The sequence below is a fragment of the Leguminivora glycinivorella genome, chromosome 23 (assembly GCF_023078275.1).
Source record: "Leguminivora glycinivorella isolate SPB_JAAS2020 chromosome 23, LegGlyc_1.1, whole genome shotgun sequence".
Taxonomy (NCBI): domain Eukaryota; kingdom Metazoa; phylum Arthropoda; class Insecta; order Lepidoptera; family Tortricidae; genus Leguminivora; species Leguminivora glycinivorella.
In genome coordinates, this window is record NC_062993.1 from 7,750,213 (window position 1) to 7,774,541 (window position 24,329).

General features: G+C 36.3%; 1 protein-coding gene across 1 annotated transcript in view; it reads right to left on the reverse strand.

The window, feature by feature from the left end:
* Positions 1-8,027: 8,027 nt before the first annotated feature.
* Positions 8,028-24,329, reverse strand: part of LOC125238320 (transcription factor LBX1-like) — a 109,646-nt gene continuing 93,344 nt past the window's right edge. Inside the window, exon 2 of the mRNA XM_048145619.1 lies at positions 8,028-10,278. Within this exon, the coding sequence (XP_048001576.1) occupies positions 9,887-10,278 (392 nt within the window). The 3' untranslated portion in view covers positions 8,028-9,886. The remainder of the gene's footprint in view (positions 10,279-24,329) is intronic.

A 24,329-nucleotide genomic window follows, 5' to 3' on the forward strand; every position in this document is an offset into this window, starting at 1 on the left:
GTATTCGACAACAACTTACCATCAGTAAAATTTTATAAGAGCGGCATTGGCTAACTGAATTGATATAAACTTTATTAGTCCGCAATATATGAAATCGCATGAAAAAAGCGTCGGTGGCATAGCGGCGAGCGGGCGACTTTCAATCCGGAGGTCGCGGGTTCGAACCACGGCTCCTACAAATGGCTTTTTCGGAACTTATGTGCGAAATATCATTTGATATTTGCCGGTCGCTTGTCGGTGAAGAAAAGCATCGTGTGGAAACCGGACTAATTCTAATGAGGCCTACTTAGTTACTAGTTAGTAGTTACCCCTATGGGTTGGAAGGTCAGATGGCAGTCGCTTTCGTAAACCTAGTGCCTACGACCCCAGGCTCCCATGAGCCGTAGCGAATGTTGGGATAATGCAAGGAGGATGATGAATGTGCGCCATCTAGTGTTAATTGTACGATTACGTCCTTTATCATTATCACCCGAAGACCGAAAGCCAATTTGAAATCTCACGCTTCTCACGGACCGTGCAAACTCGACTCGAGTCTCTCGTAGCTATGGCAACACACGGCGTGTGTCTATGTGTCACACGAACATCTAACGAGTCGGCTGCCTTGTCGGATCAGCGGGCTTGTTAGTCGACGATGTTTGACGCGTGACAAAAAACAGGATCCGATTGGTTGGAATTGCTTGTCAAATTAATAATTTGGGTTGTTTATTTTCATCTAATATATCTATAATCTGTAGTGTAATCGAGGCAGATCGAGAAACATTGAGGGACAACTTGGATGCATTTCAGCGGGGTCGGACTTCGTGACTCAGCACACGTGCTCTGCTGAGTAGACTCACAAATAGGCCTACAAATAAAGTGTAATTACTTATATGTAGATATAGGATAGGTATTTACTTTATACATTAGAACTGACAATTGAAGAGTTTTTAATGATTCACGGTTATTTTCATTAGACTTATATTGACCGGGATATAGACCGTGATTACCTTTTTGATTTTTGTCGAGCTCCCGATATTTCGACGCATCCGCATTCCGTATTATGTGCATGCAACTGCGTCGAAATATCGGGCGCTCAACAAAAATCAAAAAGGTGCTAATCACGGTCTATATCCCGGTCAATATAGATTATAGGTCTAATAAGATTTGAAGGCCTTCATGTCCATTAGTCCTTATGGCTTTCCGTCAGAAAATAGTCCTCAATTCAGATAGATACTTAGAGCATATTATAGCCACAGCACCCATTTCTGGTACAAAAGTGCTTATACATGATATAATTATCTTTTCATCACCAAGTCTCAAATTCGAGGAATAACCACCGGATCAACCCGAGACAACCTAAAATCTTCCACGATTGTGATTAATTTGGCAAAGCATTTAGCACGACAATTACGACAGCGCGTCATGTTTATTTCGGAGAACCGCTTACCCACTGCACACATGCCTAAAGACTTGAAATAATCGTCATTTAGTATTTCTACCTACCTATCGTATGGGATACGATAGGTAGGTAGGTAGAAGTAATGTGTATTAATTTAGTCAAAATTTGTTGATGACCGTAGCGTTAGCGTACCCAAGTGTCTTTTACAGGTCGCAAATTCTTAAAAGATTCTCTAGAAATTTTGTGACCAGATTCTATGATTCAATATTTATTTTCCATCTCATTGAACATTGTTTCACTGACCTAAGTAAATGAAGGTCCATCCAGTTTTTGGTAATTTTTCAAAATGAAGAATATTTGTGATCATGATGACTAAATAGTCGAAGCGAATCACTTTTACGGTTTTCGTTTTCTAAAGTATATCATACCTCGCAAACCCTTCATACAAAAATTTTCATTTTACGATTCCAGAAGTCCATTCGACAATGTTATTGGTCATTAATGGTGGTTATGGTCATTAATGTCCTAAAGCTAAACCTCAACAAAATAACAGTATTTTTTAACTTGCGATTTTAAACAATGGCCAATTTGATGTAATTTGTCGTTGTTTTTACATCTCCAGATAAATACCTATCTGATTTGATTCGGTTTGTTAGGAACAGAAAACGACGCCAATTATATTTTTTCTTTCATTTTAGTTTTATCTTCGTCATCGAAACTTTGTAATTATCCTTGTCGAAAAATTAATTATGAATATTCATGAGTGACATACATTTATGATATTTATGTTTAACCTTTTAGTCAGGTCATGCCCTGCAGCAAATAATTTACCTACTTACCTATTTGGACTCTTGATCACTTGATTTAGGAGACAATAGGTAAGTAGAGCTTTTCACAAACCGTTTGGTGCTGAAGTTACGCTACCGGTATTTGCGCATTTTGACGCACCCAAATTGACTTAAGCATGTACTCAACATGGTACCAAGGTCCTTAAATACTTACGTCCAAGCGCCATCATATACCTGAACTATACCTACACTACCTACATATTTTCATTCTATCCTATGTATGGTCTGGTCTCCCTTAGTTCATCTACTTTACCAGCTTATAATACCTCATCATCCTCCTTGCGTTATCCCGGCATTTGCTTATAATACCTATTAGGGAAGAAAATAAAAATGTAACATTATTAACTGTGAATGACATCTTGACGTATCTAATTGCCCGAATAGTTGACAGATCAACAAAAGAGAACGTCAAGCCTCCACACATCTGCGCACGATTACACCAATTTCGTAAGCCAGTTCCCAACACTAATCGCCCAATAAACGTCCATTTACAACGTAATTGTACTTACTTTAATATACCCACACGCCGCGAAAACCGAAAAAAACGAAAACCACTTCATTATGTCCTATTGTTGCGATTTCACTCTACTTTCAATGGGTACCCAGACCATTGACAATATTTTTTTCTTTGTATCTATTCTGACTCTTGCCGAACTCAACCTGTCTTAACTACACTCGAAATTTAATTACATTCTCGACCATAATGTAAAACCAACAAGACACAAATTTAAATGATTTTTGAATTGTAGTTATTTTTTGCCAAACTAGTACTGCTGTTCACTCGATGTTCGATTTACGGAGATCAAATTGGCTATGGACACTCGGTTTGCTTTTGAAGCATTCGATATTTGAATTCGCTTAACGTGTAACTGGCCAGTATTTTTCGCTTGAATAGAGGCGCCACTGTTAATATATTATTACGATTTTAGTAAGGACAATAATTTAGTACCATTCTTCGCCACTGTTACGTGCAACTTTGTCGGGCCATAGAGTCGCAAAGTCTGCACGTTTTCATAGACAATAGAGTGCGAAACCATAGATCATCCCGGGTGTTCTCTTGTTAATTCGTCACAGAGGAGGCTGCGTTTTTGGGCCAATTCTTTGCATTAAAAAAAGGGGAGTGAGGCAATGAATTTGAGATCGGCTATCATTAGTTTGCAATATGACACATCAATTTGCTGACTAGAATACTTTATGATTTTATTACATTAAGCTATTCATAATATGTTTTTGTGTGGTAGGTAAGCGTTGAAAGATTTGAAAGCTGCTTGTCACATTTGAATGTAAGTATGCCAAAATTGCTCTTTTTCATAATATATGAATAGATATTAAGGTTTTTTGTAACTTTAAGTTTTGTAACGTGAGTTTTCTATGATATGTACCTACACATCTGCAGTCAGTCATTTTATTAATATTTTGTTTTCCTCACATTTAAAAATAACAATGCGAATTATTTTAGATGGCATGTGGTCAGGTTATTAATTTAATAACGCAAGGAACCATACCTAATTTAATAGCCTGGTTGCAGAATGGCCTCTTAATAAAAATAAAATTATGTTCGAGAACCAAAGACTCATACTTAATTGAATTGAAAAACACTAACACTTAAAGTCCTCTATAATATTTATATCCTTTAGAAAACCTATGTCGATTTATAGTTATTTGTTATACAAGGGGGCAAAGTTGTATTTTAACGCCGAGTGTGGAATTGAAAAACGAGCAAGTGAAAGGGTCCTATAGTTGAACCACGAGCGAAGCGAGTGGTTCGAGAATAGAATCCTGAACTTGCGAGTTTTTTAACATACGAGAAGTAAAATACATTTGCACCCGAGTGTAACACAAAACTTTTCCTCTCGCTATAGCGAGGAAACTACGACGCAAAAAAATGCGTTTATCACTGCTTCCAGTAGTTCCACAGGTGGTAAATTACTATATTCACCTACTCTTATCAATTTTAAAGCAGTTAATTTGACTTTATTCAAGGTCAAATTACTTTACCCACTAGTGGATAAAATGCGTTTTTACCCGCTGGTATTAAAGGACAAAACACGTGTTTCCGAGCTAGTGAGGGGAAAAATAATAAAATACAGGATATACACAATAGCAGAATATATTAGAGCTGAACTGAACTGAAGCTGACAGCAGGCTTATTTGCCATCGTTTAAAAAAAATCACATCTTTACTTTTTTTCACAGGAAAATGCTCCTAGGCGCTGGAATCGGACACATCATGGCTGGCTGTTTGTGTGGGAGCCACGATTTACAGAAAAAAGAAACAACTGTCAACGCCCAAGGCGGCGCGTGCCGCTCCAAATTAATTATAATGACGTTTTAATTATAAATTCACACGACGCAACGTTAAAATAACGATTATTTCTAAATTACTACCCGAACTCACACAATGGAATTTAAAATTGGAATAAACTGCGTATATACGAAGCTTCTTTTGATAATTGCTACGGACACCTTTACAATAAAGTTTCTTTCAATAAGTAATGCTTTAAAAAACAAATGCGTAATATATTATTACCTCCTATGATTGTATGATCGAAGTAATTACATCGAATTTTCAATTGCATTCGATATCAACAACTGTTACCGGCCATTTTAAATTGATCTACTTACCGTTATTTCAGTTATCGAAGGAGTTATTTGAATTCCGAGGACGCTCGGGGGATGTCTACAATGGCTTTAATTCATAAAACGTCATTACCTAGCACGTACTGGCCGCAAATTATACTTTTATTTACAAAGACAACTTTTTTAATTTCGAATCGATAAAAACATGGCTATTCAGCCAGTATTAATTACGACACAAAAGTTAACATAAATTATCAGCTTGTGGGCATGTTATTAGTGGCTTTCTTCATATTTCGCATTTGTATGGGTTTTATTAAGCGTTACTAAGTTTTCGCCTTTTATTCATAGTGTTACTGAGGTATTAAATTATGAATAATAACTGGTAATTATGTGAATGTCGTGCGTGGGCTGATTGCAGAGTGTCAGACTGTTATTTGAGAATAACGATCGTTTTCATCATTGGTTGGCGATGACACCATTTTCAATGATTTCGATGACGAGATGACATTTCACGTACTGCGATGGTCTATTGTTGTAGGCAACCTGTTATTTTCGGCCAATCAGGGACCATTATTATAGTAAATTAGTTATGTTGAGTAAGTATAGTTTGATAGAAAACTTTATAAGGACAACAGGTAGGTCTCTCAATTGACTCAACGCTACGTGCTTGCGTAGTCGCGTGATTTCTAAATACTTAATTTTTATTAATTTGCAATAACCATGGAAATCGTAACCACTGAGTGTATACTTGTTTATCATTAAACTATGAACTATGAAACAGTATTCAATTTAGTTAAACTGCATCATTTAATTTAGTGTACGTACTAGATTTATACTTTACGTCAAAAGCGAGTGCACATTTGGTCCTTCTAACCGGATTTTGCTTGCTTCGTGTAACCATAAATATTTTCCATTCTGCCAAGTAGATACCTAGGATACACATTCTACTACATTATGATTTTTATCCACAGACATAGATTTGTGTATGAATTTTAGTAAATAATTCGAGAGTGCACCAAATTTTACGAAAGTTACCTTCCATCCGACCTTTTGACTTTCAACTCAAGGAGGAAACTTACTTATACCTAGTAGAGGTATATCGAATAATTTCATCATTACCGAAACTCCGGGTCCGAATCGTTGATTAAAAAAATATCGTGACAAATATGGAACCCCATTAAATCCATAAAACTTCACGATGTTGCCGCAATTGGAAAGAGCACTGACATCTTGTGTGGCAACACTTGCCGCCTTTGGTGTCCAATTTGTCTCGAACTGAGCACCTATACCATGCGTTACGGACGTTTTTAATCGATTACTTAAACGTCTCCAAAAATGATATTACATTGTGGACAAAGTGATCAGCACGTTTTCCGCTATACGGTGGTGACGGGTCAAGAATTTCATCACCCCCGTTGGTGTTGTAGAAGTCGACTGTGGTATATGGGTTCAATTGTGATGTGAACGATGGGCTAGCAACAGTAGCAAGTAGCAACCTACTGTCACTAAGAATTTGGTTTCTGCTGAGAGTGGTAGTAATTTTTTTAGCAGATTCATCAGATTCATGAGGATATGAATCTGTTGCCTTTTGGAAATCAGGGGTCAGTTTTATGTATGTTTACGATAAAGAGTAACGTATTCTAAAACTTTCAAAACCCATGGTATAGGCTTTGGTCACTCTAACGATTGCCGATTTGTCAATAGAACAACCAAAAACAACGTGTTTACACGCAATTATTTATTTTTACGCTTTATAGCGCTTTCATGCAATGATACTGGCCATAGTTAACGATTTTACAACTAACATGAATATTTAAAAAGTAACCTAAAAGATACCCAATATAACTTGATACTTAATTTATACCAGTCTCCTAAAATATAGAGGTCTAATTATAATGGTACTATTTGGTGGTGGGCGACCAATTATTGTATAACAAACTCGGTCCGTGACCAATTCTCGTACAGTTTTAACAATTTTGAGTTTCGAACGTCGTGTAATAATTGGACATCGGTGTTAGGCTAAGCATACAATGGTAACCAGGATTCGAACCCAGGATTTGTCATTACAGTTAAATATTACAGCATTTACAGCTTTAGAAAAAGTTATATGGTTTGAAATCTGGCTCTATGGACGCTATGCCTATGTAGATATACTGAAAATACTGAATATTCAAACATTTCTGTGGAAAATGTGTGACTTTTTCCACTGACAAGGTGGCTACTTGTACTTGATTTTCACCATCAATCAAGCTATAGGACATGTCTTAATCCTTATGTTCATAGTGTCCTGCTTTTTTATTTCCATCATTGTTTCTGATTTAAGCCCAGTTTCCTTTGCCTTATTGTATGTTGAATGCATGTATTTTTATTCTTGTTGATTGTTTTTGTACCCCATTGTTTGTACAAACAAGTAGATATTTATTTGTATATACTTACCCAAAATAAAGATACTTACGTATTGTCTAAATACTGCCTTACACCGTCGGCGGCACGCGACTCCTCAAACGCTTCGTTCCAAATCCAAATAAAGCAAATTCAAAATTCGAATAAATCTCGCAAACTCATAACTCCCTCCATTATGTTGAAAATAGACTTTATTCTGTTAAGTTAAAATATAATTTAGTTTGAAGGTAATAGTTAGATGAGCTTGCGAAAGTTATCGATAAACTGCGTATGTGTGGCGAATGGATTTTATAGAATAGAATACCGCTATTTAAAAGTTGAGTGACCATAGACAAGGCTTGTATGCTTTTAATTATTCTTTGTTTTGTGGCCAGTGTGCCGAACCGTACCGAACGATATTTTACGGGGTTTTCGGCGGTTGGAATCTTTTGACGGTGTTGCAAATGTTGCAATGTCATATAATAAATTTGTTTTGTCTGTTCTCCCATTAGTTTGAAACCACTAACAGTAACTACCCTACCCAGTCTGCATTTCAGTAGTCATTTGCCATATGGATTTGATTGCTTGACTCAAATTAGTTAAATGCTTTAGTGATTAGTAGCCATTAATAATATTATTCTGCTTGCTAGAAGCGCTTAATGCTCAAATTAATGGTCAATCATTTAAAAAAGAAAAAGACGCAAGATTTGCTTCGACGATCAATACCTACAATATACTTCGTTAACTTCGTGGCTTTGTTTTTTTTTTCTACTGACAAATAGACTTTTATTAAACTTTTTTTATCAGGGGTCGCAGGTGGTTTTCAATCAAAGATATATGTAACACATAATTGTTTATTTACACCAGCTTATATGCACAGTACCGAAGGCGCAAGGCCACTACATAAGTATAAAATCGCATTGCTGCGGTAGGAACGAGAGGTCTATATACAGCCATACTCTTTCAAGCTATTTTGGTTTGTAAAAGACGGCTTGGTCAAACTGAGTCCATGTACGCAGTAATATGTATATCTACAATACGCTTGAACTATGTGAAGTCTAAAATTTATTTTCTAAGTTTTTAACGTCACGCGAGTCCGACACTCAATTTAAGGGTTCAGTTTGTCCTTGTCTTCATTCTATTTTATATTAACAGCAGATAAAAGTTTCTAAAATGCAATAAAAACGCAATAAAGTAACATTTAAAGTAAAACTGATGAGATGACAATTATAGTTGGCACAAAGAAAATTATAATTTATTGAACTTATACCAATTAAATTGAATGTTGACATTTTTTTCTTAAAATCTTATACAATATTTTCGATAATAAAATTGCACAGTTAGCCAAATATATATTATTATTATATATAATTTGAATAAATGTCGTTTTTAACCGACTTCAAAAAAGGAGGAGGTTCTCAATTCGACTGAATGTTTTTTTTTTCTTGAAAGAGTATTTTATGGCGCTAAGACGAAATAAGCGAGTCCACGATCAATATTTCCAATTTTACATAACAGGACATTTTCTTTCTTTCTTGCTGGGTACTTAAAATATGAATAAAATGTATCAAATTTTAATTATTTACTTAGGTATATATTTCTTTGTATTAAATTCAAATTAGTTATGAGTTAACATGTAGGCTTTTCGTTTAGATCCTACTTATTTTTCGTGGACTCACTCAATCTATTTTATTTTAACGGTAATAAAATTCAATAATTATTTATATATTACATACAACATTCTAGTCCACGTGCAGATTTACTTTCACCGTAAATCATTTTAATTAATTATTTTTATGAAAAATACATAACATATTGTATTTATTTATAATACCGTCTGGTAATAATGTCACAATAATGGTAAAGAGAGTTACCAAAAAGAATTCCGTGCATTGACCTATCTGTCCCTATCTCTATCGCTCGCGTGGTATATTATTGCTGTTCCCTCATGATGAAATCAGTCAATGACACAGTGTAAGCAGCATAATAGCAATATAACTTATGCACGTGTGATAAAGATAGAAATAGGCGGGTCAATGTACAGAATTCCCCGTCCAGGAATCCTTTCTTTAATGAGTGACAAAGTCAACATTACGAATTAGTAATTAGTCTACTAATTTATCTAGACACAATTTGCTGGAAAGATCTTACACGAAGGTACTTAGAATTCAATCTTAGACTACACATTTACCTATTTATTTACAGTTATTTTAGATTCAGAGTTATTACATCACTGGCGCACAGAAGTTTTGAAACATAATCCATATTGCACGTACTGGTTTAATAAATACAAAAATACATGAAATAAATTAATTCAGCATAAAATTTCGAGATTGCTATCCATGCACCAGTCGATATAAACTCAGCAATAAATAATTTAGGAATATCTCTATAAAATTATTAAGTACTTAAATAATAAAATCAACTATCACATTTAAATTTCCAACGAAGCTTCTTCATAAGTTTTTGTACAGTTACAACTACACCTATCAGTTTCTATGTACAGCTAACACTAGAGAGAGTGAAGTACTTTACGCCATACTAACCATTAGTGGAGATACATCAAACGTCACTATTAAAAAGTCAGATTTAAAAGTAATTCACCATAGAGTTCGTTCGACTCGAAAATTCGATTTTTAAAAATCGAGCGCGCGCCGATCGTACAACGCTTCCTGTGCGATCGCGCGCGATGCCTCGTTTCATTTAGACGCGTTCACTACCAGGTTAGTAGCTGCCTCCTCGCTCGCCCCTATGCTCATAGCTTTCTTCTTCAGAATGCCTAAATCTGTGACATTTTCTAGGAAACTCTTATGCGCTGATAGTACTTTAGCACTTTCCACGTCTTTCTTTAATTCCTCCATATCTCTCTTCAGCTTTGCTCGTCTGTTTTGGAACCATGTGATGACTTGTGCGTTGGAGAGACCGAGCGAGCTGGCTATCTCGTCCCTGTCTGCAGGCGAGAGGTACTTTTGGTAGAGGAACCGTTTCTCCAGCTCGAAGATCTGGTGGTTCGTGAAGGCAGTTCGGGATTTTCGTTTCTTCTTCGGCTGTGGCCGCGAGTTGAACAGGTTCAGGTGATTTGACTGACCATCTGAAACAAAGAAAAATAACAGTTAATGAAACCGTTCAATCGAGTACACATCTAGATCAGGAATTTGATTATTTAACGATTTTTTTTACCAGAGCAGTTTATTATTTTTACGACACTTAATAAAACTAATCAAGCCTTAACACACAAACATCAGTAGGCACTCAAATTAGCCACAATACTGTCATATATCACAGATAATACAGTAAAACACAGATAAGAGAATTATCAGGTATTAAAACAGTCTTCGTGTCTATGACAGTCGTAAAGAGCCCGCAGCGCTAAAATGTAACTCTTCCGTCGTAAAAGACACAATAAAAGGCGCGTTTAACGAGTATACGGGCCACTTGCCAGTTGACCTGAACATTGTAAGCGGCATGACGCATTAGGTGAAAACATGTCTAGAATCCTACCTGATTTTGAAGAGTCTAATGACTAGGTATGTTATGTGAAGCTATATAAAGCTTAAGCTTACATATGGCTTATCTAATTCGGAGGAGGCGCTTTGTATATTTATGATAGAACTTCACTTATAGGTAGGTAAGTTCGTTTAATCATGAAATATCTAAATCTTTTCCAGATTTAATCTACTGAAGCAGACAGAGACCACCTTGCTCTGTAAAAATTAAGATTCTCGGATTCTGTAAGCCGTTGGATACTACTCGATTTTTTTCATTAATTTAAAATACTTATGTAAAAGTATGAGATATTCATTCAGACACTTTCCCATATTGGAATTCTTCGCTATTGTATGTTTTCCCAGAATACTCAGCAATTATATTCAGAATGATGTTTTCGTTAAATATGTTGCTTAACGTTTGGCGATACAAAGATTAGGTACACATATATCTAAAAATACTAATTCTAATCTTCACACCGGAAAATTCAAAAGAACGATCTGTGAAATTGTATTTTCGTCATATTCGAGAAATTATTATGCATTACATATAACCAAATTGGTAGGATCAGGTCCCGTAGCCGAATGGCATTTCTCCGACGCCAAACGAAAGCGATACGCCGCTGGCTCTGTCGCGCCAATACGCAAGCGCGATAGAGATAGATATCTACTAGCGCTTCGTTTCGTGAGCGATTGTGCCATTCGGCTAGCCACCCTGATCAGATATAAACAAAGTAGAAAATTACAATTTTTCTTTTATTGCTACCACAACGGAAATGAAGAATAGGGTAACAATGTTATCAGTTTCCGGTTTACTAGTGTAACTAAACTAGTGTTATCTATGGAATACCTAAACGTTTTAGTACACAACTATAGTCCGACAGTTAAAACTTTCAATATAACACAAGTATTATAGATGAAGGTGTATGTGGCAAGACCTTTATCTTGTTTTGCGATTTATGTAAATCTGCAATATAGTTTATTTCAAACCTGTTTATATAATTTAGTTTTATATAATATATGTTACGTATTGCTAAAGACAACCTAAGTGGTTACATCAATTATCATAAAACCATAAAGCTCTTAATATTTCAAACCATTCAAAAGCACCTAATAAAGTAAAAATGGTATTTAACGTTTAGTTTATGGTAAGTTTTACTTTTTTCTCGACCTCCACGGAGTTTCACGACACAGGCGTCTTATCGCGCGGTTCACCGCAGAAATTAATAAAATAACCCATTCGAGGCCGTTAATTTGAATGCCTATACGTTGTTTTGGAACGCGCGTTTAAAATTTAAAATGTGGCAATTATGGGACCACATAAGATGCGCCATTTTCAATAAGCAACAGTATTTTCTTATATTTAACCAGGCTAATCACACATAATTTATATGTAGGTAGGTAGAGTCACCTGCAATAACATCTCACAAAAAGATGGCCGCAAAAATATCAGTCTCAATCATATTTCTAGAAATTCTTATTCTTATTCTTCACAGAAATCGCGAAGCGTCTGGTTGAGGTAACTGGTGACCGAAGAGCTGGCGACTTCCTCGCACAACGTATCAGCATTGCGATACAGCGAGGAAATATCGCCAGTATCCTTGGTACAATGCCTCAAGGGCCTATTTTAGACATTAGCTAGCTTTTAAGTTCAGTCTTAGTTTCTTATATAATTATGTAAATATGTGCATGTAAATAAAGAATTATTTCTAGAAACATAAGACCACATGTCAGTTATTTTTAAATGTATCCTTCTTTTTGTACGATGTTATTGCCGGTGACTGTACCTAATACAATCATAAGTTTTTTAATGTTGGATACAAGTATATTGTATTGTATATATAACCACAAAATTTAAATTTTGAAAAAACCCCTGACTGCGACATAGTAGACCGATTTTCATGAAACATGGCTAAGAACACTCCCGACTAACTCAGCTTTCAGACAGAAAAAAAACTAAATCTAAATCAGTTCATCCGTTCGGGAGCTACGATGCCACAGACAGGCACACACACACACACAGACAGACAGACAGACAGACAGACAAACACGTCAAACTTCTAACACCCCGTCGTTTTTGCGTCGGGGGTTAAAAAGCGATATTTTTACTTCAATAACGTCCAACAATAATATGTTAATTTTGAAGTAGGTAACGTATAGGTAGGCATTCTTAACTGAATCGTTACGTTCTGTTCTTGAAATGTGAATGGCGCTGGCTGAACATAATCGGGTACAATGTGTTCCAATTTTTAAATTACCGATCGCAATTACCAATGGCAGTGCAGCATGGCAGCCGGAAGCGCGGCCATATTGCACGTACTGCCAACCGAACAAGCCAAAACAGTCGGCCATCGCTTTAATGAATTTTATATGTGAATTGTGAGTGTTTTTAGTGGGCTAACTATTTTTGAACAAGCTTAATTTCGTGTTAAGCTTTTTTAATGACGGTAAACTATGGTTTGGGAAGCCATTCCCGTTACTAGAAGAAGGTAACACAAGCAGAGTCAGTTATTTTTGCAAAATTTGTAATTGGCGCTTTTCTACGGATTAACGGGTGTTGTCAAAGTATACCTAATAATTTATCTCGTTGACTCGATTTCTGTGTCGTTGTTATTTGTATTCTTAAATAAAAGTGTAAAGAAAAAACACATGATTCGTTTACAAACAAAATAATTATTACACAATGTAATTAGGGTGTGCAAACCGGTTAACCGGTTAACCGAAAAACCGGTTAACCGAGGCTTTTTGGCCTCTGTTAAAAACCGGTTTTTATAGTCTCTAACCGGTTAATAACCGAAACTGTATTTATTTCTCAAAATTTGGAAAATTAGCCATAAAAAGGTTCAAAAATACGTAACTATTTAATGTTTTGTATTAATAAAGATTTATTAATTACTTTTCATTGACAACATTATTATCTGTAATGATTTTATTTTAAAAATTAGTCCGATTATACATTTTATACAATACAGTAGAGTCCGGTTAGTTTATTACGACGACTCCGCATAGACCTAACGTCCAACCTCTTACAACGACATAAGCACAGGTATTTATTTGGTTTTCGTATGTGATAGTATGAAAGTACATCCGTTTATTACGACTCCGATTTTAACGACCAGCCGCTTTTTCCGACACATTTTACACAGAATCCGTCCGTCAAGTCCGGTTGCAACGACGAGCGACAACGTTTTTAGTTTTACTAGTAAATTGAGAAAACAAAGCTACTTCCACCCGAGCACGGCCCCCTGTCTTGCCTACAACATGTAGCAAGATTACATTGTGGCCATGTAACTTTTTGGAGTATTGCTTTTAATATTTTAACAATTTATTCGCCTCGGGTCTAATCTTATAAGCTAAATAGAACCCAATTTGTATTTTTAGATTGCGTATAAACTAGCTTTACTTACAAATGATGAGCAAGCACGCATACTAAAAATGACTTTTTCTAATTAACTAGTCACTATAAAATAAGGTATTAATACTATGATAATAATATCCCGTAAATAAACCTATTGATTGAAATGTTTTAGTAATAAAGATGTAGATATTATTTTTAATTAAAAGAAATGAAAGTCGTTTTGTACGACATCCGGTTAGTACGACGTAATATCAGCTGTCCCTTGAGCATCGTTGTAACCGGAGTCTACCGTATATTTCAAACTATATTTTTTTAAAGAAAGGTAAAATGGAGATCTTGCTTTTCTTACATCAATTGCTTGTATTACTAGGGGCTCTGGGAGCTGTAGACCTTCGCCACATGCCTAGAAAACGCAAAACTGACGTCACATTCAAACCACAAGCCTTTTTTTGCAATTTCCTCATTTTACACAATTTCCAAAAACTGGATAAAAATGATCTTCATCGTGCAAGTAATACCTGCTACGATATCATCAACATCAGAATTCTTAAAGGTAATGGTAATTATTGCGTAGTACGGCCATTTACTAAAAATCCTCAAAACCGGTTAATAACCGGTTAACCGGTTTTGAAGGAAAAGTCTCGGTTATTAACCGGTTTTTTAAGTTAACCGGTTTTTGCAAACCCTAAATGTAATATTATGCATAAACATCAAATTGTTGAATAAATTCGTACAAAACAATAAAGAATGACTGCCATCAAACATCAGAGTCATTTGTATGCATCAAGGCAATCAAGTCAAAGTATTTTTGTTTTTTTTTTAATGTTTCTGGTAGCGGATACCCGCTTATTATGCCTAGTTCACGTAATTACCAGTGTTGCCAACACAAACGAGTTGCCATACAAATTCTAAGGGTGTGATTCATATCAATTGATAATTATTTTGATGGGATTTTATATTTTATTGTTGATAATGAATGTCTTGAGGTGTAGGGTCATTTAGTAGGTATATCATTAACGTAAAATAAGATTCTTTATTTTGGAAGTTCTGTATTTAACCCCTTAAATGCAAATGATGTCATTTTTATGTTGATGATGATGGGTAAGTATTTAATCCATCTTAAATCTGATAGAAATATTAAAAACTACTTAGTTCCTTTATAAAAGCCATTAATTACTTTTTTTAATCGTTCCCAACATAACAGGCTTATAAATAAAAAAAGTCAAAAGCATAGACGAGAACACACGCACGCGATTTCGCTACGCTTTTTGCATTCAATACCGAATCAATCTCTGGCTTCGGAACGTTTTTAAAAAAGTTGATAACTATCACAACCTCGCATTATAACGATAACCGTTATTTAGAACTAATCTTTAATATTCGGACAATAAAGTTTAGTTTGTATTAATTTAATTGTTTTAAATAAGCCGTAGACTAATTCGGTTTCTTATAAAATCCCTTTTGGTGGTATAACGAGGTGTGTTATGGAAAAACTACAGGATTCAATTTGTACTCGTTAAGGAGCTGTCCCGGTCCTTTGTGGAGGCGTCACGTCGGTGATCGAGCGGGCGATCGGCATTTGTTCCCTGGATGTTACGGTTAGGCGAATTATGGGACCATGAGGTCCATGAGCAATCTTCTAGCTTTGGACTTTTGGACATGGACTTTAATGCTGAAATAGCAACTTACTCTAAGCAAATACATGTGACATAAACATGACTTTCATAGGTACCGATGGATCGATGAGGTCCAGATTTCCAGAAAGACCTGTGTGACCTTAAAGTAACAGAGTGGCATCAGATTGCACAGGATAGGAGCGAATGGCGGAGTCTAGTGTCGGAGGCCAAGATCTACTTCGGGTCGCTGAGCCAGCGCAGTAAGTAAGTAACGTAGGTAGCACTTGCAATACTTATTTAATTTTGTGTGATAATCTCAAATAGTTAAAGGTTTCTATAAAAATATTATAATTTAAAGACATTTCTCAGTTAGGTAACATGTTCATAAATACAGAAAAAACAAAATTCCTATTATTTTGTCAGCCATTTGGTTAGAAATTGATGATTTCTGTCCAATAACAGCAACGGTAAGTCTTTTAGTTTTATAACAAGAAACATTAACACAGTCATGTCCAATATTTCTCTTTGAATTTTTATAACAGCCAATCGTTACATCTCAAAGAATCTAAATTGACTTGTTAGAAAAGCCTATTGCGTTCTTCAAGTCTACAATAAGAAAAAAACTCGACTAATTCACTTAACACCAACCTTTCTAACTAGACGTAACATACAACAAAACCATTCCTTCGCCAATACGTGCGTATCGATCCATCAACTTCACGTCAAACGCACTCGAAATACTATTCAATTTCTGTATCCATTACTCTTCAAACATCGTCAGTAAGATTAAGTATCAGAAATAAACGCAGCAATGGAAAGTGATGCAATGGGAAGCTTTGACTGAATCGCGGAATTCTTTCCTTTCTGATTTTGACTTGGTAAAGGTAAGGGTCAAACGTATGCCCCTCACAATCGGGCCCCCACGTGATGTTATTGAAGAAATAATTAAGTACGAATCCGTGAAAATAAGGGATTTGGTAAGAATGGAGGGAAGCGTCGTGACAGGTAAACGATTTGTAACAGTTTTTGGATTAAAAAAGGTTTTATCGGTCATCAAAGTCTACTGATATCGAAAGCATACTAGTATTTCGCGGATTCTGAATTACACATGATTTAAAAAATCTAAAAGTAACTAAATAACCAATCAATTAAAGGTATAATTATTATTGTTTGCGTGGTCGTAGGTACTGTCAATTTCTAAACGGTACAAACAAAAACTTAATCCTTCTGACATTCCGCCCACAAAAATTATGTTCTTCAAATTACGTAAAGCATAAAAAGACATACGATAAAAATTACACCATTTATTTAGAATATTCGCAAACCAGCAATCAAACATAATCAGAACCTAATCAAGCACCTCAATTACGGCTTAAAGTGCCAAAAAACGTCGTTAGTGCCAGAAACGTTATTGCCAAAATCGTCGCGTTAGACACGGTCGACGTTACACCTGACTATGTAATTATGTTATTCTAATTTAGTCGCAAGGTGTGAGGTGGGCTTAATGCGTACCTCGGGCGATGACGTACTTCAATGTATACTTAGTTAACTTGATGTATTTTGAAAAGGTCATCGCTAATAGAGTCTGTTCGAAAAGTGAGGAGTCGTGAAATGTATGGGGTCCAATACATTCCATGACTCTTTAATACTTTCCGAACACTCTACTTTGCTTGTGTTTTTTTTTACTTATCGTTAAAAGTATTTCAGAATAAAAATTGCTGATGTGTGAAATGTCTTCATTGTTTGCTAAAAATGTCTGAGAACTTTCCTTAGATAAATTTGGCAACTTCGGAACTTCCTTCTAGCAATAGTACTTTACATACTGGTAAATAATAGACGTGCGCTCAGTGTAATCGTTTATTGCAAGACTGGTTCTAATCTACCCTCTATATCTATACTTAAGTATCCCTACGTATATACCAACACCTCCTCCTTAATTACTACATAACTACTTAACACTAATTTTACCGCATTTAAAGCCAAAGCCAGACCGGTCGTCGCTAAATCTTCAGTAGGTAAATAAAACACGTATTGTTTTATGCTTGTTTAATTATACCCAACTTACACGTGTATGATGTTTCATCTACGTTTTTTATTCCTAAATACATCAGAAGGCGTAATAAAAACAGTCGGCATTATCAAAACATGTCCCCGGCGCACGGCTGGTTTAGCTTCACGGACGATTGACAGACAGACAGACACGCAAACACGCATAATGACGCGTGACTTTGTTTCTCTTGCGGCTCTTAATTGGGATCCGGTGGTTTAGAATGGGAGTTAAAAATAGGCATTATTATAGATACGGATCTGTACCACCGGATGGTGGTCGTTCACGAATAAGATGACGATCAACTTGACGAATACTCGTCTTCCTGTGGAGTATTGTAGAAATACAAATTTGTTAAAGACCTCAAACAAGTGGTTAATCGCTAAAGGCGCATTTGCATGACGCACGAACTCACGTGCGATTTTATTTACATCGTGGACTGTTGAGGTTACTTCCCTAATTCAGTCGGACGATCAAATGCCGCACTGTATGAAACTCACATCCGAGAATTCGTGTCGTGTAAAGCAGCCCTAACGCTGCTTAGCTGACGAAACGCGATTGGCTGTCGTACGAAGACCTTCTTCTTCCTCGGTCCCTCATTGCTGAGGATTGCGACCATAGCGGAGCGCATAATGTGTCCAAAGAAGCTGAGCGCTGAATGAAAAATACATCAATAAAGTCATCAAATTAGCATAGTTATGGACGATTCGTCCAAATTCATTGATTGTAGAATTTCTATTAAATCAGATTTTTTCAATGTAGGTATTTATTCTTTTAATCAAGATTGATGGCAGTTTTTAATTGATTTCTCAAGATTTTAATGTAACAAATAACATTATAATGGAGTATCTGATCAAGCTAAGGATCTGGTTATAAAATAAACCGTTATTTAGTAAAACGGTAATGCTCAACGATTAATATTCAGTATTAATCACCTAAATATGCGTGCAAGACATGCCTGCTTAATTTATGCCATACTAATTAGTCTTAATAAGACATTGTTGCGTGTACCAATGAAAAACGTCATATGTACTTCACAGTATCAAGTGTGCTTGAGACATTTTCAATTTGGGTGAACACACAGTACGGGTATGTTCTGAAATGAAACATGGTATCAGAAATTCAAACATATTTGTGACGTTTTATAGATACGCGGTTCAGTTCTGACTACTATTTCTATCGCTTCTAGCTATCCAGTATAAAGAATAAACACTCACAATACATCTCGTTTGTGCAGGCCTTTGGTCTAGTAATTGAATCTACCTAGATTATATCGAAATTTCAAAGTAAATCATACTCTACTCGTAATTTTCCACGAAAGCTCCTGAATTGACTGATATAACTTCTTAAAACGATCGGCTCTCCCATCATACTTCAGAATCTTCAGATGAGTCATGGGACTCATGGGATGTGTCGTTTTCTATACTTACTTAGTGTTTTGTTTTACTATTCTAAAAAAAATTAAATGTAAGTAAGCTTTGAAGATATTCGAGAAAAACCGCGACCATTGTATCCTATTCCTATCGCGTGAACATTGTATTATTATTTTATCCTGAGGCATTAATGTGGCATAAAATTATTGTGGGCTCAGAGGTCACATTTAAATTGGCACATTAGTAATATGCTTGTTCAGCAATACGAATATTCCTGGCGTGGGCCCAGAGACCTTTCCGTCGCGAGCTTGTCACTCGTCCAACTGAATATTAGCCGTTAATTGATTCAAGCGATTTATAAACAGTAACGATTTAAATTAGAATCAGAATGACGGATAATTTGACTTGGAATTGATCTGTAAATAATGATAATTTATTTATTCACATTGTTATTGTCATCGTCGTATGGTTTGGCCGTAAATTTCAATATGACGTCGATGGATGGAAAATGACTGTTAAACATATGAACACTTAATATGCTTTCCTGAAAGGGTAGAGACAAACCTTTGTGACCAAATTACAATAATCATAAAGTAAATGAAAGGAGCCCAAGTATCCAAAGTTTACAATACAACAAGTAGATACCAGGTTGACTGAAATCCTCAATCGAACTACTAACTTGATACATGTTTTCTTTTTGTTCGGGATATTCTGGGATATTATCAACGACAAGGGGTCTATGCCCCTGAAAACTTAAGTATACCTACTGCAACTGTTTTCCTCATCAATTTCTTCATGAAGCACCGTTAACTTTAAATCGCAAACGGCGTTTCTAATCTAACTGGCCAGCAATTTGGAGCCGAGCCAGAAAATAACTTCCCAGCGGGGCTCCAGCGCTTACCGATATAACTCGGTAAAAAGTTAAAAACTACAATGAGCGCAAACCTCAATGGAGTTGTAATTTAAAAATCGATTTTTATGAAACAAATCTAATGTGGCGGCGGCCAACGGGGCGTAAAACCAGGAGTGAGACGTGATTGGTGGAACCCGAATATCGTTTACGCTAGAGCGGCGTTCGGAAAAGTCACAAGTCTATGGTGTGGCCGTAGATTATAGAATATTTTGTCTGTGGTCGTCATCGTGTGAACCAGACTCGTGAGAATGTGGTTAGAGTTTCTATGAATGTTTTTGGGCTCAGATTTTGATTGTGCTGGTTAATAAATGACTTGGTTTTGTATTTGGGTGCCTGATGTTAGATTTGTTTTAGTGTATAAATTCAATTCATTCATCAATTCAAGAAAATAGTTAGTCCATAAATTCTATTACCTGCGTTTGATTGATCTATTCACTAATATGTTTAAAATAATTGGTACTTTATCAAAACAAAACAAATACCATCTCAAAATCTTCACAGAAGTCTTTATTTTATTTTAGAAATGTGCGTAGAAAATTTGACACTTGTTCCGACGAGTGCAATGATCCGAATCGTTCGGCCAATCGGTGGCGAAGTGTGATTCGATTCGAATAATCGAGCTTGGCTGCTCAATCGATTGTCAAATTGGCAGTTGACGCCTATAATGAAAAAAATTAACGATTTCACGCGACAAAAAGGTCAAGAAAGTCTACCTAAACGATGTTCGAGTTTTCTTAAGTAGACATCGATATATCTCGTACACAAAAGACGTAATAAGAAAACTAACAATACAAAACATTGTAGGTATAGTTACACTTTGGAAATTTTTCATGTACAAAAACGATTCCTTTTAACAAAATGATTCCACTTTTCGACTTTAAAAAGTTAATTTAAGTTACAATGTTAGCTACAAATGGTGCCGTTCATCTGCAAAAAGAAGGAACAGATGCGTAAAGACCAAATTTCACTTATGAACTGATTAAGCTTCAAAAGCAGGCGCTAAAATTCTTCGGCAAATTCAAAGTCGCGTAAATAACGTAACGTATCGTAAATCAAGGGCGCTTAAACTACGCATACCGTTCTAAATCCGAACATTACTTTTCTTAATCTGTGGTTGTCGGAAAAAGCTGCCATGTACAAAAACGGCCAGCAACTACCATTTTTTTTTTAATTTCTCAAAGACTTTTACTCCTTCGTTATAAAGCGTATTATCGCTTGGAATAGGTCTGAGATAAATTGGTGCCTGTAAAAAGGTTGCACGCGTGGATTGACGGCAGTTAGTGCACAACCCATGACAGTATAACGACCGATGGTTATCGAACGCATCTTTAGTCTTTGGGCGAAGCCGGCGTTCTAAATTCAAAATTGAAACTGTTCTTTGTTAAAGAATAAAGTTATAATTATTAGGATCGTCGTGGTTAAAACTATATTTACAATTACAATTACAACTAAATCTGTGTTTAGGCCTACTCCAGGTTATACTGGTTATACAGACATTCAAGTAATGTCTTCTTTATAAAGGGGGCCGGTTTGTCCGGCAACTCCAATTTTACCACAAGCGTCGAATGGTGCGATAGCTTGCTTCCGGGGTCGAGCCTATCCAGGCGAAGAAGATGCTCTCAACCTGCTGATGCGTCGGTTGCGGTGGTGCTTCATTGTGTCACAGCGCCTGGGGCGACCAGCTTCAGCTCGCAGAAGGAGGGCTTACACATTGTATTAGCGGTAACTTCTGGCTTGAAGGTTGGTGTCATTTTCTTTCTTCCTGGAAGGCAAGATTACTTAGTTTAGTTAAGAAGAATTCCTATTATCTATGTTGGCACTGATAACTAGGGACTAACAGAACTTAGGAACGCTTGTAAATCATTTAGAATTGAACTATTGCACGGCCCAGCTCTACCGTCTGGCAATACATATTAAGGTGCTAGCTTAAGCTTAGAATAATGATTTACTGGCTATAACTTGCTTTGTGTCCGTTAGACAATAAAATAGTGTGTCACAATCTAACCGTTTTCTTTCCACCCAATTAGAGACCTGAAATCTTGAGGAAATCGTAGTGCACTTTATTAAGTACCTTTTTTTGCTTCTTTTTCGTGGCGGACGATCCGCCAAAGTTTTAAGACACATTTTGTGTAAATTTATTGTCTGGGGCTTTCCCATACTTTCCCCCTTTTGCCGGGCTGGGAAAAGTCGACCATGACATTGGTCCGACGCAACCTGAGCCTGATAACCATGGCATGTAAGACCCTGCGCGGTGAGTCGGACTGCCCCGAGCTTGTGAGTCGGCTAGTGCGACTGCGGGTGCCGGACGTCCCTCGGATACCCCTCCGGCCGCGGCGCCGCGATCTGTTGGCGGTGCCGGCGGCACGCACCGGGTCGCGCATGAACTCCCCTCTGCTCCGCGCCCTCTCACAACTGAATGCGCTATTGGCATCAGCACCAGAGTGCGACCTGATTGCTTGGCGATGGACGGCAGTGAGAAATGAATGCCTGAGATTCTGCGAGATGATGGATGCTAGGCCGTCTTCAACTGGACATTAGTGTAATTAAATAAATGTGAATAGTAGGATAAATGTGTTAATGTAAATATTGTTATATTCTAGTTTCGTGACGCATTAGTTTTAACTGTAATGTCATGTAAACATTTGTAAATAAAAAAAAAAAAAAAAAAAAAAAAAAAAAAAACATTAATAAAAAACCACTTACGAATGTGAGTTGTTTCATATCAATTAAACAGGTTGATATGCGCGTGGTTTTTATAATATGTATATAAATACTTATTCAACATTATACTGTATTTCTACCGTGTTTCTTCTACCCCTCTTATAATTGCACTTCTCAAAACCAACAGTGGTACAAATACCTACACATACATACTAGTTTTGAGTGTGATAGGGTACTGGCGGTATATACCCAGAATACGATACCGTGGTACGAGTACAACCAGCAAATTACTAAAATTACCCCCTGCAAGTAGATTTTATTGCACTTTCAAACTAACAAAGGGATCGCTGTTCCTAGGTATTCCGTACCGTATATTTACGTACTTTTCGGTACACGTACAATCGCACAATAATTTGTTGAATTCACAAGCAGATAACGCGCACTGTAATTTGAAGCTTATGTATCCATTATGATAAAAATCGTACTTAGTTTCGCTAGAGTTACAGTCGTATTAAACATAGATGCGAATAAAGTGCCAGAAATATGTATACACATGGTATACACGACTTTATTGCTCATACCTTAAGGTTGTGGATACATATTTGTGGCACTTTATCCGCATTTATATTTATGCCTACTTTGTTTCGCTACTGATACATATCCCAACGCAAAATGGGTACAGTACTGTAATATCATAACTACATTTTGTGAAATATTCGTATTTAGACCTTGTGTTTTTGCGGTAAGGTGGAAAACTGAATGAGTTTTTATATGTAGGTAGTTCTACGTAATGTATGGGTAGGTACGTGGAAAATGTAACACGTACCTACGGTTGTATGACTGAACTTTCGCGCGATAAATGTTGGTGTATCTGGTTGAGAATAGGGCTAACTATATAAATATATCGCTGATATTTTTCGATTTGTCACAGTAAGTGCGTTTTCACATTATCCGATCCGATATAGGATATCGGACCTATCCCATACATTACAGGCGCCATCTTGTATTTTTTATATTGAAGTCCTTCCGACACCCGATATCGGATCGGATAATGTGAAAACGGCCTGAAGATATGGTATGTAACATAATTCGTAGACAGTCTAAATAATTTATAAGGTTCGTTAGGGTAATTCCGAAAGTCGTCTAATTTCGAAAGTCGTATAAAAACCACCATCATTTCCATTATAATCATGATTCCCCTTTCAAAACTATACCCGAGCATTTCTGTGATTCGGAATTACCCTAATGCACCTTTACCTACCATTTGTAAAAGGTTACATTACATAAATTTCTGAAGATTTAAGACGGATTATAATATCCCATAGACTTAACTTTCCCTTAATTTTTGAAAGATTACCCTTATCAACAACTCTAAGCTGTAACGTCAAAACAGTTTAAAACCAAACACGAAACAATCTACTAAAAATTACCCAAAGAAAATTAGCACTTCTAAATAAAAACAAACACAAGAGCTTCCTTTGATCTCCGCGGCACTGATAACTTTTTATTTCGCTGTTTCAGAACCGCGTAAGCGACAAAACCATACTAAAACACTGGTACGCTTCTCACGCAAAACGTCGTATGTGACAAGTTTGGCAAAGACATAACTACGTATAGACCATTGGTGGGCAAACTTTTTTTATTGGGGGCATAAATAAATTTTTAGAGGCGGATTTACACCAAAAATGT